The 27,058-nt window shown below is 55.2% G+C and overlaps 1 protein-coding gene across 4 annotated transcripts in view; it reads left to right on the forward strand.

Moving 5' to 3' along the window:
* The window catches only part of PIK3C2B (phosphatidylinositol-4-phosphate 3-kinase catalytic subunit type 2 beta), a 68,140-nt gene that overhangs the window by 17,714 nt on the left and 23,368 nt on the right, over positions 1 to 27,058 (forward strand). For 2 of the 4 annotated variants that reach the window (XM_081494925.1, XM_081494929.1), the window contains exons 2-20: positions 1,446 to 2,465; positions 5,557 to 5,657; positions 6,253 to 6,407; positions 6,579 to 6,699; positions 9,936 to 10,047; positions 10,173 to 10,252; positions 10,637 to 10,700; positions 12,100 to 12,246; positions 12,964 to 12,997; positions 13,810 to 14,005; positions 15,062 to 15,184; positions 18,807 to 18,974; positions 19,400 to 19,511; positions 20,617 to 20,759; positions 21,961 to 22,149; positions 23,273 to 23,366; positions 23,502 to 23,596; positions 24,280 to 24,460; positions 25,202 to 25,309. In XM_081494925.1, the coding sequence (XP_081351051.1) occupies positions 1,533 to 2,465; positions 5,557 to 5,657; positions 6,253 to 6,407; positions 6,579 to 6,699; positions 9,936 to 10,047; positions 10,173 to 10,252; positions 10,637 to 10,700; positions 12,100 to 12,246; positions 12,964 to 12,997; positions 13,810 to 14,005; positions 15,062 to 15,184; positions 18,807 to 18,974; positions 19,400 to 19,511; positions 20,617 to 20,759; positions 21,961 to 22,149; positions 23,273 to 23,366; positions 23,502 to 23,596; positions 24,280 to 24,460; positions 25,202 to 25,309 (3,156 nt within the window). In that variant the 5' untranslated portion in view covers positions 1,446 to 1,532. Of the gene's footprint in view, positions 1 to 1,445; positions 2,466 to 3,238; positions 4,198 to 5,556; positions 5,658 to 6,252; positions 6,408 to 6,578; positions 6,700 to 9,935; positions 10,048 to 10,172; positions 10,253 to 10,636; positions 10,701 to 12,099; positions 12,247 to 12,963; positions 12,998 to 13,809; positions 14,006 to 15,061; positions 15,185 to 18,806; positions 18,975 to 19,399; positions 19,512 to 20,616; positions 20,760 to 21,960; positions 22,150 to 23,272; positions 23,367 to 23,501; positions 23,597 to 24,279; positions 24,461 to 25,201; positions 25,310 to 27,058 lie in introns of those variants that run through there. The other 2 variants (XM_081494927.1, XM_081494928.1) reach the window with 2 other exon arrangements.

The raw sequence follows: 27,058 nt of genomic DNA on the forward strand, positions 1-27,058 counted from the left end.
TTCCCCCAGTGTTTCTAATATGCAGCCAGGGTTGAGAACCACTGGGTCAGGCTAACCTTGTCATTGCAACCATGTCTTCATGCCGTTTCATCTCACAGCTCCTGAAGGAGGATGCCAACACTGGAGTGAATGAACGGGGGCTGCTCACTGCAGAGGCAGCTGGCCAGGCGCGCGCGCGCGCGTGTGTGATCTTCCTGTCTGTTTCCTAAGGGCTGAGGGAAATCAAGATTTTGGCACACCTTCCCTTCATCAGGCACCCGGGTCTTACCTGTTGGCAAGTTTTGTTTTATTGCTTGTATTGATGTATTTTGGGAGGATCTCAGTGCAGTCTCACTAGTTGTTTCATAGGGCTTTATTGTACTTGTCATTATAGATTTATTGAAGTATAATTGACATATAGTAAATTGTACATATTTAAAGTGTGCAACTTCTTAAATTTTGGCATACATATATATGGCCAGCAGTAAAGAATCTGCCTGCCAAAGCAGGAGACACAGGTTCGATTCCTGGGTCAGGAAGATCCCCGGAAGAAGGGAATGGCCACCCACTCCAGTATTCTTGCCTGGAGAATTCCATGGACAGAGGAGCCTGGCGGGCCACTGTCCATGGGGTCACAAAGAGTCCGCATAACTGAGCAACTAACGGTTGCACTTTCACTACAGATTAGTTTTCATTTTCCAGAATCTTATATAAATGGAATACTAAATACTCATAATCTTTTGTCTGACTTCTTTTTCTCAGCATAGTTATTTTGAGATTCATCCATGTTATTGCATGTATCAATAATTAATTCCTTTTTGTTGCTGAATAGTATTCAGTTGTGTGGACGTATCACTTTTTTTAATCCACTCGCCTGCTGATGGACATTGGGTTGTCTCCAGGTTTTGATACATCTGTTAATCCCAAGCTCCTCAGCCTTCCCCACCCCCCGCCCCCTTGGCAACCACAAGTCTGTTTTCTGTGTCTGTGTCTCTGTGTCTGTCTCGTAATATGTTCATTTGTGTCATATTTTAGACTCCACATGTAAGTGATATCATTATGGAATTTGTCTTTCTCTGACTTACTTCACTTAGTATGATCATCTCTAGGTCCATTCATGTTGGAGAGCTGTCCTCTTTAAATTGACTGAAGAGCCCTTGTCTCTATCTTTTCGTCTTTGCTGATGCAAGGTGCCTCCTTCTTTCCTTGGGGTACCTGTGAGCGAGACGAGGCTGGGATTTAGGGACCAGAGATAGAGACATGTATGGATGAATGTAAGGGTGGATGGGTATAATAGATAGATAAAGTTGTCCTGGTGTCTATTTTTTCCTCCATCTTTCTGTTTCTTTCCATCTGTTGTAGGCACTCAAGAAACAGGCAGTGGCCCCGATTCTGTCACCCAATCAGATTACTGACACATCTCTTTTTGAGACTGAATGACTGATATTTTTGCCCCTTCCTTACAGGTGCCCAGACACCATGCCACAAGCCTGCAGACTGACATTGCCGTGAAGTAGAAGACTTCCTTGTCTTCCCTGTCCCCCATCCTCACCATGTCTTCGACCCAGGGCAATGGGGAGCACTGGAAGTCCCTGGAGTCAGTGGGCATCAGCCGCAAAGAACTGGCCATGGCTGAAGCCTTACAGATGGAGTATGACGCTCTGTCCCGGCTTCGGCATGACAAGGAGGAAAGCAGGGCCAAGCAGAACACAGACCCCTCTCTGATCAGCTGGGATGAGCCTGTTCTGGACTTCTACAGCAAGCCAGCGGGAAGACGGAAGGACCTCAAGCTCTTACGCGGTCTTTCTGGCTCCGATCCTACCCTCAATTACAACTCAGTCTCCCCACAAGAAGGGCTGCCCAACCACTCTACCTCCCGGGGCTCCCAGCCTGGCCCAGATCCCTGGCCCAAAGGCTCCCTGGCTGAAGACTATCTCTACATTTTTGATGGTTCAGATGGGGGGCTCTCTTTGGCCCCAGGACCAAGGGACAGAGAAGACTCTTCTAAGAAACTGTCCCCTCCTCCTCTGCCTCCCCGAGTCTCTATCTGGGACACTCCTCCCCTGCCTCCTAGAAAGGGGTCCCCCTCCTCTTCCAAGATTTCCCAGCCCAGTGACATCAACACTTTCTCTTTGGTTGAACAACCTCCAGGCAAGTTGCTGGGGCCCCGGATCCTAGAAGAGGAGGAGGAGCTGGGAGGTGGGAGTCCGGGGCGGCCGCTGGGGTCCGTGGACTATGACGGCATCAACGATGCCATCACACGGCTCAACCTGAAGTCGACCTATGATGCGGAGATGCTGCGGGATGCTGCCAGGGGCTGGAAGGAGGGTCGGGGGCCCCTGGACTTTGGCAAGGACACTCCTGGGAAGCCCGTGGCCCGGAGCAAGACCATGCCCCCCCAGGTGCCCCCCCGCACACATGCCTCCCGCTATGCCAACCGGAGAAACGCAACACCTGGCAAGAACCGCCGCATTTCTGCAGCTCCGGTGAGGGTCTCTGGGTTTCTTCTGTCCCCGCTCCCCTGGTCATTCAGAAACAAAGAACAGCCCTTCTTTCTTCTTCACTGTCCAAATGCAGGTCTGCTCCACCCTCACCCCTTCAGTCCACTCCTGCCTCTGCTTCTGACACTGTCCCCCAGGCCGGGCTGGGGAAGGGAAGAGGGACGCCAGGAGAGGCAGCTCCTTTTCAGGACCAAGTTTCGTGTGTCTCGGCCAAACGGCCCTTGTGGGTGTGGGCGTTTCTGAATGCCCACTTTGTGATATAAGGGGAGACCTGGGGTGAGGAGATGCAGCGTTGACTCTGGCCGAATGGCCTCTGCTTTCTGACTTTCTGCTCTGCCGAAAATGCTGCGTGAAGATGAGGTTCAGTCATGAGAGTGACCGATGTTTAGTGTTCACGGAGTCCCAGACCCTGGCCCAGACCCCCTCAGCATCTTGCCTGATGAGCCTCGGTGCAGAGCCCTGTTGCCTCACCCCAAAGATCCATTGTTCTCGCTCCCTTTCTCTCTGCTGTCTCTCCCCACTTCTCTCCCCCCATCTCTGTCTCTCTGCCCCGCTGTCTGTCTCCTCGCTGCCCTCTGTGTGTGCGCGCGCATGCCTTTCTCTCTCATTGGGATAAAGTATACATCCCATAAAATTTATTCTCTTAACCAATCGTCAGTATGCAGTTCCGTGGCATTAAGTACATTCATGTTGTTCTGCCATCATCACCATCATCCATCTCATTTCGCAGTGAAAATATTTAGAAAAAAGTATGCAGTATGACAATAATTGCTTTACTTTTATCAGTACACAGTATAAAATAGTAAAGTATTTACACAGAAGCACAGGGTAGGTTCTAGGGCAGCTTTGATTTTTTTCTGGTTTAAAAAGTAGCAGCAGCATCTCCTTCAGGGCAGGACCTGAAGCCTGCTTTGTGTTTCACCCTTGGGCCCTGGAAACCCTGGCCCCAAAGGAGTCAAGAGGCACCCCTTGACTGATGACTTCTGTGTTAATGGCGTTCCACTTCATTCCACCCTTGTTTTCTCCTTATCCATTGTCTGACGGACACTGGGGCTTTCCCACATTACGTCCCAGTAATTGGGATCCTCCACGACTCTGGAAAAGCCACGTGGTCCTTCCTTCCTGTGCTGGTTGAGAGAGTCCCCCAGAGCAGAGGCAGCTCCTGGGATAAGCTCTAGGGCGCTGGGCTTTTTAAAGGCCCTGTTCTGAGAGGTGGGGCTCTTCCTGCTATTTATAGGGACAGGGAGAGTCTGCTCCCGCACAGCCGGGCCTGCTAGCGCCGAGTCAGGCCACCCTGGTAGGTGGGCGCCCCTGTGGCTCCCTCCCCCCCACAACTCTCTCACCCTTCTCACATCCCCTGTGTGTTACCAGAATTTTTGGGGGAATCTTGCTCCAGAGTCTCCTTGCAGAAGCTAGGGCAAAGCAAAGAGCTCCTGCCCGTTCTTAGGGGGACATGCGGCCTTGGTCCTCCCCACCCCAGCCTGGTGCGGGGGCTCACCCCAGGAGCGGGGCCCCCTCTGGCTCCCGGCCCACACCACCTCCTCGCCTTCGCCGTGCTTCCAGCCGGAGCGGCCCTCCTCATCCTGGGCCTGCAGAGCCAGCTAAGGAAATGGCTGGCTCCAAGTGCCGGCACGGTACCCCTGCTGCCAGCCTCTGCCTTGCAGGTGCCCCCGGCCAGCATCAGGCGATGCCCCCAGGGCCTGCCAGCCGGGCAAACGTAAGTGGCTTTGTTTTGTTTTCTGGCGGAGCCCGTGAGTGGTACTGAAAGGGCCTGAAAGTGGCCCTCGGTTGCCACTCTGTTTTCTGCCCCCTGCCTTCCCCTCCCCTCCCTGTCTCTGTCACTCTGTCGCTCTCACTTGTGGGGGAGTTGCTGACAGTGGCACTATTGTTTTGACTGGGACATGGCACGAACTTGGCAGGGCCGGGGCCTCCCGTGCCAACTGCCCCCACGCTGCCCTCCCCTCTCTGCACACCCTCCATGCCCGCCCAGTGGGGGCGAGGCCAGCGAGCTGGGGTCACTCAGAGGAAGCGCTCTGGATGTTCAAACGAGGAGCTCACTTGCTGCTGTCTGCTTGGGGCGGGCTGGGAGGCTGAGAGGTAAGGGCTGGTGTGAGCAGACTGGTGCACGGCTTCCCGGAAGCAGCTGCTTTTAGCAGATGCGGCTAGTGCTCCATCTTCGTTCCCTGGGGGCGGCCTCCCCCGGGGCTCTGGGCAAGTCTGTCAGGCCAGACCTGCACCAGCCCCTCCTCCACTTCCTCCCTTGGGGCTGTGCTGCAGGCCTTGTTGGAGGGCTGCTTTAAAACTCTTCGTGGATGACTGGACAGCCCTGTGGTGGAGGTCCTGTCTGAGAATCCCCGATGGCACACACGTGTTCTTGGACCGGAAGCGGGGCTCAGGCAGGCTCCCTGACATGCCAGCTGTAGGGGCCCAGCAGACTCAAGAGCTGGGAGGAGCTCACCCTTTTCCCAGGTCCTTTCCTGCCCAGAAAGCTCCTTTGACACTTTATTCCTCAAACAGCATTGACCAGGAAGGCACGTGTGTCTGAGTCATCGCCTCCATCTGTGGTCTCTCAGTCTCTCTCTGTGTTGAGTCCCTGGGGCTTGCTGTGGATGTTGAACCTTTGCCCAGGGCCAAGCTTCCTTGGGGACTGTTTGGGAACCTGCTTGCACGGGCTTCCATTGTGGGACAGGGGAAAACAGCTGTCCGCTCAGCTTCCCACCACGCCTCTGAGAGCATCCCCCAAAAAGTCAGCCCCGGAGTCCAGCGAGCCGGGCACTGCCTGACCTGCAGGCTTGAGCTTATTAGACACTGCCCTCTCCGGAAGGAGGTTTGGCCACACTCACGTCCATCTCATCCAGGCTTCCAAACTCAGCCAAGGCTTCAAGTGCTTTTTCAACTTGGCTCTTAGTCTCCCAGGACAGTAGATAAATGTATTCCTGAATGTCCCACATTTTCCTATGCCCCTCTCACCAGGAAGCCTTTACACCTAGAGGTTAAGACTTTGGATTGAGGAGCAGCCGGCGGGAAGGGGACAGCATGAGGGAAAGTCTCTGAGTCAGCTGCTCTTCTCTTAAAGGTGGGCTCCCGGCCCCACGCTGTCACCAATGGCCACGAGCTGTTTGAGGTCTCAGAGGAGAGAGATGAGGAAGTTGCTGCATTTTGCCACATGCTGGATGTGTAAGAGTTAAGGACTGGGGGTTAGGGAGGGCTGTAGGGGCGGGGAGGAGACTCCTTTCAGAACTTTCTAGGGAGGAAGAAGGGCCATGTGTAATAGATCTCAATTATAACTATGGCATGCTTCCTGCAACCAGTGTTTATAGGCTTTTTTGGAGACATAGAATTTTCATATTTTGGACAAAAGTCATGAAACTTTGCTCTAAGAAATTATTCCAATCACTTCAGGAGCAGTTGCCCTTAGGAGCAAATATACGCCAGATGGAGATAAAGAGTGTAATCTTACCTGGAGCTAAAAGAGAAAGGAAATGGATTCAGAAAAATATTCCTTGGAACTTATTATGAAAGCTGTGTTGTTTAGAACTGTCCCTAATGTGCAACTCAGCTTGAGAAATGTTTTGCAACTGTAACAAATATGTCAAGAACACAGTTTCGCAGAGATGCTTCCCCACTGTCCCCATCCTGGCCTGAAGACCCGGAGGGCCGCAGGCAGGTGGGGATAGAGGGGCCCTTGGGCCTCAGGATGGAGGTCCCAGCAGGCCTCTTGTCCGTGGCTCTCTTACGAAGGCACAGGTCCCTCCCCTCTCTTCCTGCGCAGCCTCCGATCCGGCTCTGATGTCCAGGACTACTCCCTCACCGGGTATGTCTGGAGTGCTGTCACCCCGAGCCCCGAGCACCTTGGGGACGAGGTGAACTTGAAGGTGACTGTGCTGTGCGACAGCCTGCGGGAGCCACTCACTTTTACCTGCAACTGTAAGTGGGGGAGGGCCATGTGGGCATACTCAGAGGTGGGGCAGGGGTGACTGTTTTGAAACCCCAAACTGCTTCATTGGTTGGTGACGGGCCTGCAGGGTGAAGGGGCTCAGGCTGAGCCCTGCCTGCCCCAGTGACCCCCTCCTTGCCCCCCCGCCTCCCCTCTTTCAGGCTCCTCCACTGTAGACTTGCTCATCTACCAGACCCTGTGCTACACCTGTGATGAACTGAGGGATGTCGACGTGGGTGACTTCGTGCTGAAGCCCTGTGGACTGGAGGAGTTCCTGCAGAAGTGAGTGAGTGGGTGGGGACAAGCAGGCAGGAGGTGGCGCGTGCCTTCTGGGTCACAGGATCGTGAGAGGGCTTTGCAGGGGTGGCGCTGGGCTCGAGGCCTGGCTGCAGTTAGGACTCCCGCTTTCCGGGCATACTCTCAGCCACGTCGCACTTTCCCCAAGGAGCTCGGTCTTCCAGCGGGCTTGGCCAGCTTCCTGAGACAAATCTGCTGTGGAAAGAGCTTGGAACTGGGATTAGGCAAAGATCGCATCTGCCTGCAGACTTCTGCACGTGGAGAGATGTGTGTATGGGGCTGGGGGCTATGCTTCTCCCGCCCTAGATTATATGCGGTGTCTTTATGGCCGGGGGCAGGAGGAGGACTGGGCAGAGTGCCCTGCGGGACCAGGGGTAAGAACCACAGTTGCTCTCCCCCTTCTTCTGCCAGTGAGCCCTTGCCCGCTGGCATGTGCAGCTGGCTGTCCTCCCCACAAGAGGCGCGGCTCCAGCACCCGTCCATTCGGCACCCTCTGCATCGAGCGGCCTCCCTGGAAGGTCTGACAGGGACCCGCGGCCTCAGTCTTCTTTCCACTGCACCGGGCTCTGGAGGCTGGGTTGGCGGAGAGGGGCTGCACCCCTCTGGTGGCACGGCTGTGTGGCAGGCTGCAGAATCAGCCAGAGGACAGCAGATCAGGAAATAGATCTGCCCTCCTCCTCAAGCTTCAGCCGCCTAGTGCAGCCGATGCTGGGAACGGGGAGAAGAGGCTGCCTCTCAGGCTGAGCGGTGCTCAGGGAACACCGCCACTTGCTCCTTCTCTTCCATGCAGGTCGAGAGGCAAGGATGCCTGATCTGTGGCTAGCGCCGTTCTGGGCTGGCTTCTTAGGGGTATTGTGGGTCCTTCCTGGTCTCTGTGCCCTCAACAGAAAAACTGAAAGAAAAGGAGAGGGCAGGGCCCTACATGGTACAAGTCCAGGGAGCACAGTTCAGTGTGTACTTACTTTCCCCCAGAAGAATAAAAGGGGCCCCAGACTCAGGGGCTCCTGGCAGATAGCCCCTGCCACTGTCGGAAGGAGCAGTGGGCACCGTGGGCACATGAGCACAGCGGGTCTGGGTCTGGCTGCCTCTTATGGGTTGTGAGACTCTGACCCTCAGCTTCTTCTGTAAAATGCAGCAAGGGTTATAGATGAGAACACCCCAATGAGCAATCCCTAAATAGTCCCAGAGAAGGACCAGTCCAAAGAGAGGATCAGGTCAGCTGGATACTGTCATTTCCTTTACAGCCCCTAGTCCTTGAGCCTCTGAGTCCAGACATGGTAGATAAGCTGTCAGGTTCTGACTTCTTGCCAAGATGCAGGGGGAGTGTCGCAGGCAAGGTGGAGCAGGATGGTTGGTCCTAGGGTCCAGCCTCTCTCCCTCTACCTTGAATGCACACAGAGGAAGGCTTCCACAGAGAAAGTCAAGCAAGCTCCCCGGAGACTTGTGTCCATCGCTCTTGGTCCAGGAGCCCCCTCCTCCCCCAGGGCTCTTCTCTTCCCTCTCTGTAACAGAAAAGCCCAGGCCCCTGAGCACAAGATAGCTACCTTGAGTGGAGGTGGAAAAGCCCCTCCGGGGGTTCCAAAAAGCTGCTGGCTCCCAGGAGGCCCTGGGTTTCCTTCTCTTGCCTAGCAAAGGGGCTGACGCTGAGGGGGAGTGGCAGTCCAGGATGTAGGCTGCCCTGATAAGAACCTTGAGAGTCCCAGGGGAGGGCTGGGTTTCCTGCCACCTCCCCCACCTCCGCGCCTCTTCCTTCCTCCTGGGGCACTCCCGCCAGACCTGCCCCACGGCCCAGCCTCTCCCACCCCTAGGTTTTAGCTGCCACCCAGTCTCAGCAGGGGGTGCCTAGTTCAGAGGCTTGGCCCCTCTGGATGTGGAAAACCCACTTAGGTCCTAGTGGCCTGGCCTGGCCGTGGGCCTGGGCCCCTCTGTCGGCTTCTGCACAGAGCCCTCTGGGTTGCTCTCCTCTCCTAGACTCCCAGCTCTGCTGAGGAAGGAAGTCCCTTTCCGGCTTCTGTTCCCCCGCTGCTGGGACCTGGCCCAGGCCTGTGGAGCTGGCCTGCAGGGGTGGCTCAGTCTCCCCTTCTCCCTGGCTTCCTTCCTGACCAAGGTTTGACTTGGGGCTGGATCACCGGGGGACTCCCTAGTGTGCCTTCTTTGGAACTTGGGGTGGGTAGGGGCATGTCCTCTGAGCAGGCCGAAGGGCATGCAGGTAGTCTGTAGAGGTTATATTGTTGTTCACAGTCGCACGACCCACAGAGGGAGGTGAGAAGCAGAACTTTGATTGGTTGGGGATAATTCCACCTGGAATCTTGGTGGGTTTGCTTGGTTGGCCTTGGCACCCCAGATGGTAATAGTGAGGGATGTGCGACTTAAGACCACAGTGTGGGGGGACTTAAGACCACCTGTGCTTAGGCTGGCTTCTGATGTGTCCTGTATACCAAAGTTGGGCTTCCCTGGTGGCTTAGTGGGTATTGAATCTGCCTGCAGTACAGGAGATCCAGGTTCGATCCCTGGGTAGGGAAGATCCCCTGGAGAAGGGAATGGCAACCCACTCTAGTATTCTCGCCTGAAGAATCCCACGGACAGAGGAGCCTGGCGGGCTACAGTCCATGGGGTCGCAGAGTCGGACATGACTGAGCAACTAACACACATATATACCAAAGGCAAGAGGAAAAGTGAAGTTGCTCAGTCGTGCCCAACTCTTTGGGACCCCATGGACTGTAGCCTACCAAATTCCTCCGTCCAAGGGATTTTCCAGGCAAGAATACTAGAGTGGGTTGCCATTTCCTTCTCCAGGAGATCTTCCTGACTCAGGGATTGAACCCCGGTCTCCCGGATTGTAGGCAGATGCTTTACTGTCTGAGCCACCAGGGAGGATGGAGTTTAAACACTGCCCCTGAGAAATCTCTGTTCCCTACTCTTTCCAGAAGTTCCCACCCCTAGAGTTGAACCAGTGATAACGGTAATAAATACCTAGGAAAGTTAGTGTTTGTACAGACCAAGGGTTAAATGTGTTAGGTGGCTTTTCTTTAGAGAGACCTCTGTTTCTTTCCCTGAGCTCTACTGTGACATTTCCAGGAGCCACGGTAGAGGGTACAATACAGGCATACTACCCGCCCCTTCCTCTTGTTTCTCTCGCCCCTAGGCTAAGGTGTGCACTTCCCTTGAAAGTTCCACTGAGTCTCTAGGATGCTAATGGCCTTGTCCCCCTGTCCCTCCAGCAAGCATGCCCTGGGCAGCCATGAGTATATTCAGTACTGTCGGAAGTTTGACATCGACATCCGGCTGCAGCTGATGGAGCAGAAGGCCGTGCGCAGTGACCTGGCCCGCACGGTTCGTGTGTGACGGGGAGGTGGAGGGCAGACGGTGACTCGGAACACGCTGTGTGGGCCTGGGGCAAGAGCACTGGGCTGCGGTAAAGGCAGCACCCTTCTCTGAACAGGGTGCTTCTCACACAGGTGAATGATGATCAGAGCCCCTCCACCTTGAACTACCTCGTCCACCTGCAAGAGAGGCCAGTCAAGCAGACCATCAGCAGGTGAGAGCGGGTACCATCATGGATGTGGGCTGAGCAGAAACCACGAGGGAACCTTAGCAGATACCCTTGCTGGCCTTTCTGCCGGGTCCCGGGGTTCTTGCAGGTGTCGGGGATGGGGGTCCAGAGTCTCACAGGAGAAGATCCCCACTCCAGAGTCTGTGACGTATCTTCCCTTAGTACTTTACCATGTTCTCCAAGTAAGAGGTGGCCCACAGAAGGGACTTCTGGCCTTCAGTCTTCATGGGACAGACGGAAAGAGTGGAAACCCCCTTAAACCAGAGCCTGATTCCTGAGCTGAGGAGGAGGAGGGAGAAAATGGGTCTTCCAGAACACTGGATCTGTCCTGACTTCTCCTATGACATTTCCCTGTCCCCAACTCCCCAGGCAGGCCCTGAGTCTTCTGTTTGACACTTACCACAATGAGGTGGATGCCTTCCTGTTGGCTGATGTGAGTACAAATTCTGGAGCTGGCCTAGTGGCCCCACACTTCTTCCTTCCTCTCCCCCAGTCCTCCCAGGATCAGCGAGCACTAAAGGGATCCAGAGCAGACACTGAAAATCTATTAGCAGAGCACTTTTCATTCCTCTAGCACATGGGCACACCAAGACTGCAGGCTGTTGGGCGGCTGGCAGGTGTGTTTAGAAGGATTCTGCTCCTCTGTGGGAGCAGGTCAGGAGTCATTCCCGGATCCTCTCTCTGGAGTAGGGCATCTCCAAAGCTAAGAGACATAGAGCTACTGCCCCGCTGCTGAACTCGAATGTCCTGTGAGCAAGGCCAGGAACCTCCGATGTGCTGAGTCACAGGTGGCAAACCATCCGGAGGTGGAAGATCCGAAAGGTAGGGAAGGGCCAGGACTCTCCTCACTCGGATTCACATGGAGTTTTAAGCCTCAAAACCATGGGAATAAAAATGTGCCTCACATGCTGTGAAGTTCAAGAAAATCAGATAGTGGTCTTCAAAAACAATCCCTGTCTCATTGATACTGTTTAAATGGTGGTCATCCTTTTGGGGAAGCTAGATATAGCTTTGTATCTAGCTCAGCCCTCCACCGACTACCAGAATCCCTCCTCTAGCAGCCTCTGCTTGGACCTTTACTGTGATGAGAGATGAGTTCTCTGAATGCCTTTTTTGTACTAGTCTGGCCCTATGTTGTGGCCACTGTGGGTGGAGAAACATAAGAATTGTGTCAGACTTCAGGGAGCCTGTGTTCCTTCCAGAAAAATGAAATAGTAACATAAAGCTATTAGTAGACAGAACAGGTTCATATTGGGTAATCAAGGGCTCTTGGAGAGTGATATAGAGGGGAACTGCTAGGGAAGGCTCTGGGAAGGAAATGAGAATTTAGCTTGTCTGTGATCTGCATTTACTTAGGTAGTCAGGGCAGGGAAGGTGAAGGGATTCCAGGTTAGAAAACCATTGGCGCCATGGTGCAGAGGGCATGGCACGGCTGTGGGACTGAGGTGAGACCTCCGGGACAGTGTCGACAGCAGTGGGAGACATGAAGCTGCGTGCGCAAATGCGCCCTTGGTGTGATCTCTTTGGTCCCCTTGCTCTTCATTCTCTGCGGACTGATTTTATTAAAACTGCATGTCACCAGGTGAGACCCCGCATGTGTCTGTGCAGTATAAACAGACTAGTGGACAGAGGGAGGCTGGAGATAAGACAAGGCTTGGTGAGGATGGCTGAAAGCCTTGGGGAATGTGGGCACGGCTCCTTTAATTCATCAGGAGCTGTGTGATATTCGCTAATGCTGGGTGTTTGAAAATAAAGCATGGGTCCCACTGGCTACCCTCCCAACCCATTCCTTCAGCACTTGCCTGCCAGCCTCACTGTGCTGCCTCCCGCAGGGGGACTTCCCACTGAAGGCCGACAGGGTGGTCCAGTCCGTCAAGGCCATCTGCAACGCCCTAGCCGCCGTGGAAACCCCTGAGATCACCAGCGCTCTCAACCAGCTGCCCCCCTGCCCTTCCCGAATGAAGCCTAAAATCCAGAAGGTAACGGGGTGCAGAGTGCTAGCATGGGGAAGGAGGAGAGGGGTATCCCCAGGAACCAGGTGGCGGGGTGTTTGCTTACTGAAGGGCTCTTCCGTCCACCTGCATCTTTTATGTTTGAACATTTGGTCACAAAGTTCCTGGGAAATGGAGGCCAAGCATGTCACCTCTCCCCAAGTCTGAGAGCGGCGAGGGCCTGCCACCAGGACTGAGGCCAGAAGCGCAGGCCGGCAACGGCTGCTCACAGTCACTGAGGCGCTGCCTGGCGGATCGCAGGCCCATTAGGGTGCAAGGCCAGAGTCTCCCCCGAGCCAGGGACTGGAGTCTCCACGGCAGGGCTGCGTGCTGTGCAGACAGGGCCGGCCCACACGGCAGGCGCTGTGGTCTAAACGCGCGTGGCCGAGGGGCCAGCCCGCACGGCAGGGGCTGCAGTCTAAATGCGCGTGGCTGAGGGGCCAGCCCGCACGACAGGCGCTGCGATCTAAACGCGAGTGGCCGAGGGCTGCACGGGCTTATCTGGGTGGACGCGATGACTGTATCCTTAGTCTGGCTCACTGTCTGTCACACGGATCTGGCACAGACTATTACTCTATCCTCCCTGTGGAACCTCTGCTCCTCGAATTTCGGTCCAGTCTGGTCCAGATGAGGGCGGCTGTGAAAAGCTGTGACGGAAAAGACTGTGGCCCTGAAGCTCCCCTTCCTCTCCTTTCTCCCCAACAGGATCCCACCGTCTTGGCCGTAAGGGAAAACCGAGGTAAGGGGGCTGCACTCTTCATCTGGGCGGGGCAGGTGAAACCTGCAGGCTCTGCCCAGATTCCTTTTTCTCCCCAGCTCCCTTGATTTATTGGTCCAGGTCTGCCCGTGTGTGTGTGTGTTTTCCTATATGAGGCGTGGACACAGCTGGAGAGCACATTTCGTTCCACAAAATGTTTTCACATTGTTTTTCCTAGTTATTCCTATGGTGTCCCTGGGAGATGGAGATGAGTTGGTGTAGGTCTGAGAGTGGGCGTGGTGCCCCAGCTTCCAAATGGGAAAACTTGCACTTGAGTAGGTTATAGGCTCATAACCCCTGTGTTTCCAACTTAGCAGGGGCCTGGGGAGATAGTCATAAAGAATTTTTCCCTAGGATTCCCTCTTAAGTCTTTCAAGCAGAATGTTGCCCATATCCTAGAAATATGTTGCTCATATCTCTAGGATTCTTGGTCGGTGGTTCCCAATCTTTCAGATTTTGTGGACCAAAAAGTATTATTTTGGTGACCAACATACAATTGTTGGTCCTATTTTGCTAAGCAGTGACTTCCAAGTAACTGATAACTCTTATTCCTACTATTTCCTAAAAGAAAGGACATGTAACACAAAATAAGTAGCAGTACATAAAAATAAGGACGGTGTTTAAAACAAGCATCTTTCCTTTTATGAGCAGCATATGGCATGCTCCTGCTTTCCCCCATTTCAGCACAGACGGGTGCCTGGCAGCTGGGGACCGCGGTCCCAGGCAGTGCCTTGACCACACGATGGGGCTCATTGACCCCCACTGCTCTTCCTCCCGCCCCCTTCCTTAAACAGAGAAGGTTGTGGAAGCCCTGACGGCTGCCATCTTGGACCTGGTGGAGCTGTACTGCAACACGTTCAACGCAGACTTCCAGACTGCGGTGCCTGGGAGCCGCAAGCACGCTCTGGTTCAGGAGGCCTGCCATCTCTCCGGGCCCCTCACCTTCACGGTCTATGCCACCCACCGCATTCCGATCATCTGGGCTACCAGGTGAGCACGGGCTGCCGACCTGGAAGTAGGGAGCGAGCTGAGTGTCACTTCAGATGCCTTTCTGTCTGCATGGGACTCCACGGCCCTAAATTCAGGATCAGTGGCACTGTGGTGCCATTGAGAGGGACACAGAGGAGGGACACGCAGAGTGGGGAAGGGGCAGGGCTGGAGTTCCTGCTGGGTGCTGGCTGCAGAGGCATCCCTGCCCCCTGCCCCTCCCACCCAAGGCCGGCCTGGTGACAGATGGCCGCTTCCCAGGCTGAGTGCACCCTCCCGCTGTGACCGTGCTTCCCTGCTCGCACAGTGGGCGGGGCGGGGGCGCGCTGACCCTTTGTCTGGAGTCCCCCAGGCCCGCAAGGGCGGGTGGGGGGACGTTAGCGTGGTCCTCAGGGCCTCTGGGCCCCCCCCCCGCCCCCTTGGCCCGAGGGGATCAGGCCTGTGGTCCCCCCACCCCGCCCTCCTCCCAGACAACCCTTCCCCCTTCCCAGTTCTCTTTGTTCCCCTCCTAATGTATTGCTCTGGGCGACTGGCGGAGAACAAAGGGCGAGTCTGGGAGCCTGGGCTTTCACTGCCCTCCTCTGTCAGGCACCTGTCGGCGCAGAGACCCCCCCTGTGTCGGCATTCTCGACCGCATCTGTCGTGCTCTCCTCGCACGCCCCACCCCCAACCCCCGTGCACGCGCACCGGCACAGATGCGCACGCGGCCGGGATTGGAGCTGGCCCTGGGCAGGGCTGCGGGCTGCGTCCAGTAAGGGGAGAGACCAGTGCTTCCGGGGCTGGAGCTGGCCCTGGGCAGGGGCTGCGGGCTGCGTCCAGTAAGGGGGAGAGACCAGGGCTCCGCGTGCAACCTCAGAGCGGGCAGGGGCACTCAGGCTGAGCTGCTTTTCCCTGAGCCCGCGTCCCCAGATCCCAGCTGCTGTCCTGCCCCTTGACCGCATGTTCCAGTCCCACAGACCGAGAGGAGTGTAACCGGGGGGAAATGGAGCTTGGCATGGTTCGGTGCCCGAGCTACCGTCTGGGAGCGGAGGGTCCTGACTTGCCTCCTTTCCCTTGTAGCTACGAAGAGTTCTACCTCTCCTGCTCCCTCAGCCATGGCGGAAAGGAGCTGTGCAGCCCCCTGCAGACCCGACGGGTCCACTTTTCCAAGTACCTCTTTCACCTCGTCATCTGGGACCAGCAGTAAGCTCCCCCGCTGGCCTCCCCGAGGCTCCAGGGCCCACCGCAGACCCTCTCAGGCTCTGAAGACTCAGGTTAAACCGAGCTCTCTGACTGACTAACCAGGAGAGCCATTCAGACTCTTGAGTCTCCACTTGCCGAACTCTTAAATGAGGACAAGTGTAATTTCTACCTTTAAAGTGGTTATGAGTCTCCAATGAGAAGTGACCATGAAAGCGTGTTGTAAACCATGAAGGACCATATAAACATTAGTCTTAATGATAATTCATCATTTTAATCTTGTCTCCCTTAAAAGGTTTAACTAGTCTGATAGAGTCTCATCTTCTCCGTTGTTCCTATGTTTCCTGTAGAAGAGGGAGACAGGACTGTGTGCTTTCTCCCTTATATATCAGAGGGAAAAGGCTGCCTGTGGGGAAGAAGAATGGGCTTGGAGCTGCAGGAGTGAAGCTCTGTTCCTAGCTCTGCCTGTAGATTCTCTGAGGCCTCAGTTTCTCAAACTGTGAAGTGGGGATATTTGTTTAACTCAGAGGCAGTTGTGACACTAAAATGAGATAGGTTACAGATATAAACATGAAACCACAAGCACAAGATAGTAACACCGTGGTATTAACAGTAGTTTGCCGTCAGGAACGGAGAAGGCAGTGGCACCCCACTCCAGTCCTCTTGCCTGGAAAATCCCATGGACAGAGGAGCCTGGAAGGTTGCAGTCCACGGGGTTACTAAGAGTCGGACATGACTGAGCGACTTCACTTTCACTTTTCACTTTGATGCATTGAAGAAGGAAATGGCAACCCACTCCAGTGTTCTTGCCTGGAGAATCCCAGGGACGGGGGAGCCTGGTGGGCTGCCGTCTATGGGGTCGCACAGAGTCAGACATGACTGAGGTGCTTAGCAGCAGCAGCAGCCATCAGGAAGGTAGGCATCAGCCAAGCAAAACAGGAAGGAAATGGAGGTGAGGGTGCCTTGATTGCAACATTGCAGAGCTTTGTGTGCCTTGTGCCTTTTCTGTGCTGTGCCCCATCCACTCAGGGAGTTTGGGTGCTCCCCCCAGCTTCACTTTCCCAGATTGACTTATTTCTGAGTCCTTATGTACAAAGCAGAAGATTTAAGAGATTGAGGAGGGTCCTCAGTGAGGCCATGGGGTGTTGAAATAGGTGAATGGAGTCTGGAGATCTGGGAGAGGTGGGCCATGTTACACATGGCCGATGGGGGACCAGCGGTACAGATGGAAGCCTCTTATCTCCTGTCATCACACTTTTACGGTTCTTAGAGCAGTAAAGGTATAAACGCAGTTCTCTAATTAAGCAACCACCAGGGCAGGAGAGGCTGTTTGGAGGTGGAGGATGGCTGCATTAAAAGGCTCCTGAATTCCATCATCCCCCTGGGACTCTCTGACTCAGTCATCACTGCTGCTAAGGGAGGGGTGCATTAAAGTGCTCTGGCCCAGGCAGACCCCACAAGGAGCCATTCCCTGTGAGTGTCAGAGGGATGGAAGCAGCCCAGCATGTCCTGCCTTGGGCTGTGTGCTCTGTGGCCTCATCCCATTCCCTGACTCTCTGCTTCAAATCCCATGGGGCTGGTCTCCTGCCTAGAGCCTTGTGGAAGGGGTCCTCTCAGCGCTGCCCCTCCAGGTCCCCCTTGGGCACCTTCCTGATCAAGACCAAGGCATGTGGGATGGCGTGCTTCAGTGTGGGGTTCAGAGCACAGACTTGGGGTCCACCATCCTCCTTCCTGCAGGCGTCACCTTGGGTAGGTCATTCAGTCCAAAATGGATGGTGATACGGCCTACGCTATAGGGTTGTTTGAGAACAGTCGAGACATTGCAAGTCAAGTGCTTGGCATGATACCTAGTGCATGATAAATGTGTTCTTCCTTATCATCTTTGTTGTGTTTTGAGCTGTGGGAGCCCTCTCAGTTCCGGTTTCTCTGTTCCGAGTGACTGACACATGAGGATGTGTGTGTGTGAAAGGACTAAACATGTAACTCAGTTCCAATGCAGTAACCACAATGTCACACAGAAAATGGCACACAGTATACACACATGTTACACATGTGCAGCTCTGTTCCCCTTTTCACCGATAAGGAAACTGCGGCACAGAGGTGTGAATAGCTGGCCCAGGCTGGGAGAGGCAGAACCAGGACCGGAAGGGCACATCCCAGGACCCCTGCCGGCAGGAGCTGGTCCCTGTGTGGTGCTGCTGAGGGATGGGTTACAGAAGGGAGGAGGCCCAAGGCTGCAGCTAACCTACTGGTTGTCCTGACTGACCCCGGGTGAAGGTCCATGGGGAGATTTCAGAATACCGGATGTACCCAAGGGGCGAGGAGAAGGGGGCCTTGGCTAGGTCCAGACTTTCTGGTTTCAGTTCAGAAAGTTTCCGCACTCAGCTTTTCCTTTGGGTGCCCAGCTGGAAGCCTCTTCTTGGGTGAAAAGAAAGGGTCGGGACTAGCTCTGTCTCCTCTCTGCTGTGGGGCCAGCCCGTCCTCTCCTCCACCATAGTGGGGGATCAGCTAACTCTCAAAATAGGCCCAGCAGCCTGGCTCTGCCCCTGGCCTGGCCTGGCATGTGTGCTGGCTCCTGGAGGGGTCCTAATTATAGCTGTGGGCCCCCAGGGTAGGGACAGGGCAGGGCCCTGCCAGACTCTGGCAGGGAGGAGGGAGTGCTCCGCTTAGGTGGAGATTCCCCTGAGGAGTGAGGGGCGCGGTGGAGGGAGCTATGAAGCTGCTCACTTTGGGGGTGGCCGCCCTGTCTCTGTGCCCTCGGGTGTAGAAGCTGATGGGCCCGGGGCTGGCCAGAAGGGTGTGACAGTATGGACTTTGGCCCCGGGACAGCTTCCCCGAAAGGTAATGTGGGTCCTCCCTCTTCCCACAGCTCCCCTCCCCTTCCCCCTCACCCCACCCCAGGGCCTTATCCTGAACTTGGAGGGAGCAGCTGGGTGTGGTGTGACTCACGGGGAGCAGGCGGAGACCATCTGGGCTTGGGCCCCGCCTGGGCTTCTGAGTCTGACTTCTTTGGACCCTGCCAGTTTGCTTTCTCACTACCCGGGGACGGGGAGGAGCCCCTTCTTTTTATCCCTTTGGTTTTGAAAATGTTGGGGGTGAGAACAAACTGTTTGTGCCTGATGGGTTAGGAGAAGAGGGTTTTGGGGAGGACAGACAGGCTCCGGGAGGCTGTGGCGGGGGGGTCAGCGGGAGGAAGAGATCCTGCTGCTGCTTCCTTGTGGCGGGGATTGTTCAGTGGAAAAGGACTGTTAGCAAGCGGGTTCTTGGGGTCCCTCTGCAGAAATCCTGAAACTCGGGAAGGAGTGCGGCGGACAGTTTGGGTCATGTAGTCACCTGAACTCTAGGTGGCTCTGGCTAAGTGAGTTCTGTCTGGTCACACTGAGTAGCCTCAGAGTCAGAGGATGTTTGCCTGACTCTCCCCAGGGGCTGCAGAGACTCTACACTGTGATCCCGAGGGCCTTGAGGGAAGTTTTGCCTGCAGTCTGGGGTCTGTCCTGGTTCTGCAGGAAGGCTTCCCCAGGGAGCACGTGGGAGGCGGAGCCCTCAGCCTCAGCCTGATGTCCTACCTCCTGGCCCTGGAGGCCACGGGGCGGCCCTGGCTGATCTGGTTTCCTCTCCTCCCTAGGATCTGCTTCCCTGTGCAGGTGAACCGGTTGCCTCGGGAGACCCTGCTGTGTGCCACTCTCTACGCTCTGCCCGTGCCCCCGCCTGGGAGCTCCTCGGAGGCCAACAAGCAGCGGCGGGTGCCCGAAGCACTGGGCTGGGTCACCACTCCGCTCTTCAACTTCAGGCAGTATGTGGGCCCAGGGCACCAGCGTGGCCTTGAGGGGAGGAGGGCCTAGGCAGAGGTGTGACCAGGGAAGCTACTGGGCAGGACTTGTGGCCCAGGACTGGTGGCAAGGGGCAGGGAAATGCGTGCTCAGGTAATGCCATCTGGTTTTGTCATTGGAAGGACCTCAGAGGTCCTCCAGTCCTGCTCTCTAGCTCATGAAGGCGTTCACCCCAGATGTGGTGAGCTTAGAAAGGTTTTCTGGAGGGAGTAGGATTTTTTTAGGGCTTGAAAGAAGGAAAAGGCAGTGGTCTGGGGGGAGAATGAGAGAGAAGAGTTGGGCAGTGGATTCAAGCAGAAAAGGCAGATTTTTGGATGGGGAAGCAAGAGGAAAACCATGTCCTTAGCCACTGGGTTTGTTGACTCATCCCCCCTTCCATCCCCCTTAGAGTCCTGACCTGTGGCCGGAAGCTTCTGGGCTTATGGCCAGCAACACAGGAAAGTCCCAGTGCCCGCTGGAGTGCACCTAATTTCCATCAGCCAGATAGTGTGATCCTGCAGGTGAGAGCGCAGCCTGTCTCTCCCACCCGCAGGGCCCCCAGAGGCGGCTCCAAGGCTCCCCTGGAGGTCTGGGCTGGGGCGGTAGGAGAGCGTGCAGAGCTGGGGCATAGGGTGGTGAGACGGAGGCTGCCAGGTGCGTGAGGCTGGAGCAGAGCGGGAGGGCCATCTCTGTGGAGTCCGTGTCCTGTCTCCTGGAGGTTAACTGATTTCAAGGAGCCTGAGGCGGGATTTGAGGCCCTTGCCAAGCAGGGCTCAGCTCCTCAGAGCCCCTTATGATGAACTCTAATATTAGTAGTCTGAGCCATCCCCTCCTGGGGCCTGTGGGGAAGCCCTCGCACAGCCACTCAGTGTTCCAGTCGGGGGACCCATTCTCTGGACAGGGCCAAGGTCTAGTTGCCACTCTCCGGCTCCCTTGTGGTCATGAGATGCTTTAGTATGGAATATGGAATATCAAAGTGGATACAGAATGAAAGCTCCAAGAGGCAGGCATTTTTATCTGTTGTGTTTACTCCTCTGTACCCAGGGCCTAATGCTTGGCATATATTAGGTTTCAATAAGCATTTCTTGAAGGAAAGAATGTGGAACTTCCTTTGAGGACGGTCTCCCTGAGCTCTGACATCCGTTATAGGAGGATGAATGTGGCAGCATAGAGCAAGGGGACCCAGCATTGCGGGCCCCAGAGATGGCAGGGCCCTCGCCTCGCATGTGGTCCCACCTTCCATCAGGTGGTACCCTCCAAGACTGAAGGCTCCCCAGCCTCCACATGGAGGCTCCCAGTGGCTCAGCCTAATCACACATCTGTTCAGAGCTCTGGCCTGGGACCAGTACCCTCACCTAGATGCATCTCAGCCCAACCTCTTCCTCACTTGACCATTTTTCTTTCTGTCTCTTTGTTTCCTTCTCATTTTTTTGCTGGAGGTTATAGCTGGAAGGGACTGTAGTGATCACCAGGTCCAACAAGGTTATTTTACAGACAAGGAATCTGAGGGGGAGGGAGGGAGGCAGGCAAGAATGCTGGTAGGAAAGGGCGAGTTGGAGCCCCAGGTTGGTGGCAGCTGCACCCAGTTGCCTGTTCTCTCCTCACTTTCCCGATGTCATCTCGCAGATTGACTTTCCCACCTCGGCCTTTGACATCAAGTTCACCAGCCCTGCTGGAGATAAGTTCAGCCCCTGCTATGAGTTTGGCAGCCTCCGGGAGGAAGACCAACATGTGCTTAAAAACATCATGCAGAAGGAGTCCCTGTACTGGTGAGGCCCAGGGCATGCCCCGTGTGTGACTCAGGCCTCCAGTGAATTTCTCGGGTTCCAGCTGACCTCCCAGCAGGTCCCTGTCCTCCTGCTTTGGGAGGTGAGGTGGGCTGGGGTGGGCACTGATTGCCACCCAGGCGGGAAGTCATGGAGAGAGGGCTCCGCAGCCCCTGGAGCTTTTTGAAAAGCCGGCCTTAGGAGAGTGGAGAGCTCAGAGTCAGGATGTTAGCTCTGGGAATGCCCACTCCCACAATGGGCACTTGACCCAGGATCAGCTGGCCAGGAGCACCAGAGCTTTGCCCACTGCAGACGAGCTGTCTGCTGTTTGCTGTCCGCGGGGGCCGCGGGGCTCTCTGCTTTCCACCTTGCCCCTACCTGCTGCCCATGCCACACCCACAGCCTTGGTGTTTCTCTGGCCCTGTCACTCTCCAAAGAGGATCCGCTGTCAAGGCAAGCTGGCAGCTCTTGGGGGTCTGTGAGCGCAAGCTGATCTCACCCTTGGGGCCGCTTCTCTCAGCGGGTTTGGAGGAGCTGATGGGGTCTGGACCCTCCCTGGCCTGTCCTCTCGTGTACCTCTCTGGCTCCAGCATGGCCCTTGCCTGTGGCAGCTGAGGAAATGAGAGAGCTGGGGCTTCTCTCGCTCCCTCCTGTCCCATCCGGGCAGCCAGAATCTCTGAGTGATGCACACACCACCACCACCACCCTGTCCTCCGCTGACCCCTTACTCATCAGCGCCTCAGCTCCCTCCTCCCTCCCCCACTGGATGCCTGATCTCCCGGCCAGGCCCCATTAGCTGCAGGCGCTCCAGCTGGCCCCCGGAAGCCCCTGGAGGCCTCTTGGCTGCCCAGCCCCTTGGCATGGGGACTGCTGCCCTCTGGTGGCTCTACACAGTGATGCCCTCAGTGCACCCTCAGGAAGGGCAGCTGATCCTGTGCCATTGGCCCGAAGTCCCTGAGATTTGGACTCTGGCTCCCAAAGTTCGCTTCACACATTGCGATCCCTTAGGGGATAGCGTCTGCCTTCCCCATTCTGACTTAAGGGCTCTTGGGTGTAGCCTGGACGAGGGGCGTTCACAGCACCCCTCGGGTACTAGGTGGGAAGTTTGGGACCTTGTTAGTTGTTAGTCGTTCTCTCGGAGGCCCTGGCGCCTTGCAGACAGCTGACCCCACGCCCTCTCATCCCCCACCGTCCCCGCCCCCAGGCTCACGGATGCCGACAAAAAGCGCCTGTGGGAGAAGCGGTATTACTGCCACGCAGAGGTGAGCGTGCTGCCCCTGGTGCTCGCCAGCGCGCCCAGCTGGGAGTGGGCCTGCCTCCCTGATACCTATGCTCTCCTGGCGCAGTGGACCCCCATGAACCACCAGGACGCCCTGGGGCTCCTGCACGCCACGTGAGTCACGACACCCACCTTTCCTGACCAAAAGTCCTGCCCGAGCCAGGCTACGGTGCTGGAGTGAGCCAGTCCTGCGGAGAGCCATCAAGTGGGCGTGGAAATTCAGGGCTGTCCCACTTCTGTTTCTCCACCCCTACCCCTCATGTTATTCTATGAACATTGTCCAAACATACAACAAAACTGAAAATAGTGAACATCTGTATTCCCACCACCTAGATTCTAACCTTTAGCATTTATTACATTTTATTTATTGTATATGTACTTCCATCAATATATCTTATTTTTATATGCATTTTGAAGTAAATTGAGACATCATAACTCCTTCCTAGATTCTTTAGCAAGCATATCATTAACTAGAGCTCAGTGTTTATTTACAGTTTTTCCTTTGAGATAAAATATACATATAAATAAATGTCCGAGCCTATGTGTACATTTGCTGAGATTTGATGCATGCACACATCTGTTTAACCCAAATGTTATTACTTAGTTCTACTTTTAAAGCCATCGCTTTCTTCTTTCCTCTGGGGACACAGGCTTCTAGTCTCAAACCCCTAGATGGTACCCACTGTTCTTGGCTTATTTTCTATTACTCTTAGTAATTAAAATGTATCTAATCCATGCATTTTACTTTCAGGACTTTTTGAGGTAATGGATTTGCTAGTCTCTGATAAAGTAATTCTGGCTAGGTATACTGGCTTATATATAATTCCAGAATCTCTGTTAATCACCAGACAAGTTTTGCATTAAAGGATGGTACCAAGAAGTGATAACTATTTGACTCTTATGAGGGCTCTTTGATGATGGGAATTTCTAGCAGAGTGAGAATTAAGGAAGAGACCTTTGGGAGTGGGTTTGAGGACTTGGTCTCATTTTCTTTAGCTCATACAGGGAATGAGAGTGACTTCCATGGCCTGAGGCTGACTCTGACCGTGGGCTGGGCCGTTTTCAAGGATTGCAATCCAGAAAAGGTGCTTAAGGACTCCTAGTGGCTTTGGCAGATTCTGGGAGTCATTACATTTTCTCCGCCCATGCCTCTGAGGCCCTGGTATGAGGTGCTTGCTCACTCCTGTGCCTCCGACCCTGTAACTGGATTGTCAGCATTCTGGGCTCTGTTTTGCAGGTTCCCAGACCAGGAGGTGCGTCGCATGGCTGTCCAGTGGATCGGCTCTCTCTCCGATGCCGAGCTGCTGGACTACTTGCCCCAGCTTGTGCAGGTGGATGGGCTGGCCTTCCCTTCAGTTCTGATGGTCCCGCCTGGGACCCCAAGACAGCCTGTATTCTACAGGGATATTGGTTGGTATAGAGTACGGACAATCAACAAAGCCTCCTGTTCCCTGTCTCCTACCCAGGCCTTAAAGTATGAATGCTACCTGGACAGCCCCTTGGTGCGCTTCCTCCTAAAACGAGCGGTCTCTGACTTGAGAGTGACTCACTACTTCTTCTGGTAAAACTGTGGGCAGAAAGGGGAGAGGTAGACTTGTCTCCCTCACTTGGGAGTATTTTGCTCTAAGCCTTCAGGGTGGGGGCTCCCCTGGTGGCGCTAGTGGTGAAGAACCTGCCTGCCAGTGCAGGAGACAAAAGAGACACAGGTTCCATCCCTGTGTCGGAAAGATCCCCTGGAGAAGGAAATGGCTACCCACTCCAGTATTCTTGCCTGGAGAATCCCATGGACGTAGGAGCCTGGTGGGCTGCAGTCTGAGGGTTTGCAAAGAGTCAGACACCGCTGAAGCGATTTAGCACTGCCAGGTGGGGAGCTGAGCCGTTTGGGTTGCAGTATGTTGCTAACCAGGCGGCCTTTGGCCAGCACCTTTTCCTCAGGGGGTCTCAGCCGACCCCTATGGTAAGCAGAGTGGGGATCATCCCTGGCCCTCCCCTCCACCCTCGCGTGGCAGAAATGTAAAGGAGAAACTAGATGCATGAGGCCTTTGCGCTCTGCTTAAAAACAGCATGGACAGACTGAGAAGTGGATGAACACCTCTGTATCAGTTTTACATCCAGAGTCTGTTTTCCTTCCCAAGTTTGGGGTGGGTTTTCCATTCCAGTTGAAGCTGGGTCTGACCATTCCCAGGCCCCCTTGCCTGTGATCCCTTGAGTGTTCTGACTCTTGCGCTTCCCTTTGCTGGATAGGTTGCTGAAGGATGGCCTCAAGGACTCTCAGTTCAGCATCCGCTACCAATATCTGCTGGCCGCCTTGTTATGTTGCTGTGGCAAGGGGCTGAGAGAGGAGTTTAACCGCCAGTGCTGGCTTGTTAATACCCTGGCCAAACTGGCCCAGCAGGTCCGTGAGGCTGCCCCGTCTGCACGGCAGGTGAGCAGGGCAAGGCTGCCTCTGTGCAATTCCGGTTCTGGGCCTCTGCAGCCAGTCGTAACTTCTAAGGCCTCCTGACCAGCAGGATGGCATTTGACCATCGCTGGTGAAGGGCTAGAAAGAGGTGATTCTCTAATCTACAGGCTACAAACCATGGGTGTGTTTTCTCTGGCTTGCTAAGGATTAAAATGTTTGTTTAACTGTTTGCCTTAAAGGCTGAGCCAAGTTCTATAAGTGGTTCACCGCACAAGAGCACGCAGCCAGAGGGGCCAGGTGAGGGCTCAGATCCAGTCATCCTTTGTTCACCATGCAGTGAGCCCTGTTTCAGGACCACCCCAGGGGGCACCTTTATGTTTGTACAACCGGCCTGTATTACGCCAATATTAGCGATCCTGGTTGCTAACCTTTAAAAACTGGGAGATGATAAAGTCTAGATTATTGGCTTTCTCTGGCCACGGCCCAAGGGGCAGCTCCTCCTTGACCTGCCGCCCCCCTCACGTTCACTGTGGCCCCCATAAGCCATTCTGTCACCTGCTCCGTCTCTGCAGGTGTTTGGGCTGTGGCCCTGGCGCTGGCCCAGGCAAGGGTGTGGGGTTGGTTTTCCTTCATCATGGTCTCCAAGAGGCTATCCACGCCTCTCTGGTGATTGTTTCCATACCAGCTGCTACTGGGCACTCGCCCGGGGAAAGGCCTGGCTCCAGTGGCGCCTCCGGGCCTCACCCCACCCCACTCCCCCAACAGGGCATCCTCCGCGCCGGCCTGGAGGAGGTGGAGCAGTTCTTCGTGCTCAATGGCTCCTGCCGCCTGCCCCTCAGCCCCAGTCTGCTGGTTAAGGGCATCGTGCCCAGGGTGAGTGACTGGCGGATGTGGGGCTCTCGGAGTAGGGAGGGCTCATGGAAGCAAGGTCCTCACTGACCAGGTTACTGAGAGAGACAAGGGAGAGAGGCTTATGTGGAGCCTCTTCCCAGCTCTGATATGTGTGGTCTTTCACCTGACAGCTGTGTGGTGTGGGTAAGTGTGTGGTGTGGGTAAGTGTGTGGTGTGGGTAAGTGTGTGGTGGGGTAAGTGTGTGGTGTGGGGAAGTGTGTGGTGTGGAGAAGTGTGTGATGGGTAAGTATGTGGTATGGGTAAGTGTGTGGTGTGGGGAAGTGTGTGGTGGGGTAAGTGTGTGGTGTGGGTAAGTGTGTGGTGTGTGGTGTGGGTAAGTGTGTGGTGGGGTAAGTGTATGGTGGGGGTAAGTGTGTGGTGTGTGGTGGGGTAAGTGTGTGGTGGAGGTAAGTGTGTGGTGTGTGGTAGGGGTAAGTATGTGGTGTTTGGTGGGGTAAGTGTGTGGTGGGGGTAAGTGTGTGGTGTGTGGTGGGGTAAGTGTGTGGTGGGGGTAAGTGTGTGGTGTGTGATGGGGTAAGTGTGTGGTGGGGTAAGTGTGTGGTGGGGGTAAGTGTGTGGTGTGTGGTAGGGGTAAGTATGTGGTGTTTGGTGGGGTAAATGTGTGGTGGGGGTAAGTGTGTGGTGTGTGGTGGGGTAAGTGTGTGGTGGGGTAAGTGTGTGGTGGGGGTAAGTGTGTGGTGTGTGGTGGGGTAAGTGTGCGGTGGGGGTAAGTGTGTGGTGGGGGTAAGTGTGTGGTGTGTGGTGGGGTAAGTGTGTGGTGGAGGTAAGTGTGTGGTGTGTGGTGGGGTAAGTGTGTGGTGGGGGTAAGTGTGTGGTGTGTGGTGGGGTAAGTGTGTGGTGGGGTAAGTGTGTGGTGGGGGTAAGTGTGTGGTGTGTGGTAGGGGTAAGTATGTGGTGTTTGGTGGGGTAAATGTGTGGTGGGGGTAAGTGTGTGGTGTGTGGTGGGGTAAGTGTGTGGTGGGGGTAAGTGTGTGGTGAGTGGTGGGGTAAGTGTGTGGTGTGTGGTGGGGTAAGTGTGTGGTGTGTGGTGGGGTAAGTGTGCGGTGGGGGTAAGTGTGTGGTGGGGGTAAGTGTGTGGTGTGTGGTGGGGTAAGTGTGTGGTGGAGGTAAGTGTGTGGTGTGTGGTGGGGTAAGTGTGTGGTGGGGGTAAGTGTGTGGTGTGTGGTGGGGTAAGTGTGTGGTGGGGTAAGTGTGTGGTGGGGGTAAGTGTGTGGTGTGTGGTAGGGGTAAGTATGTGGTGTTTGGTGGGGTAAATGTGTGGTGGGGGTAAGTGTGTGGTGTGTGGTGGGGTAAGTGTGTGGTGGGGGTAAGTGTGTGGTGAGTGGTGGGGTAAGTGTGTGGTGTGTGGTGGGGTAAGTGTGTGGTGTGTGGTGGGGTAAGTGTGCGGTGGGGGTAAGTGTGTGGTGTGTGGTGGGGTAAGTGTGCGGTGGGGGTAAGTGTGTGGTGTGTGGTGGGGTAAATGTGTGGTGGGGGTAAGTGTGTGGTGTGTGGTGTGGGTAAGTGTGTGGTGGGGGTAAGTGTGTGGTGTGTGGTGTGGGTAAGTGTGTGGTGGGGGTAAGTGTGTGGTGTGTGGTGTGGGTAAGTGTGTGGTGGGGGTAAGTGTGTGCTGTGTGGTGTGGGTAAGTGTGTGGTGGGGGTAAGTGTGTGCTGTGTGGTATGGGAAGTGTGTGTCTGGGGGTAAGTGTGTGGTATGGAGGGATTGAGTTGGGG

This window comes from Giraffa tippelskirchi, chromosome 5 (genome assembly GCF_054371585.1).
Source record: "Giraffa tippelskirchi isolate mGirTip1 chromosome 5, T2T-mGirTip1v1.2.pri, whole genome shotgun sequence".
NCBI lineage: Eukaryota > Metazoa > Chordata > Mammalia > Artiodactyla > Giraffidae > Giraffa > Giraffa tippelskirchi.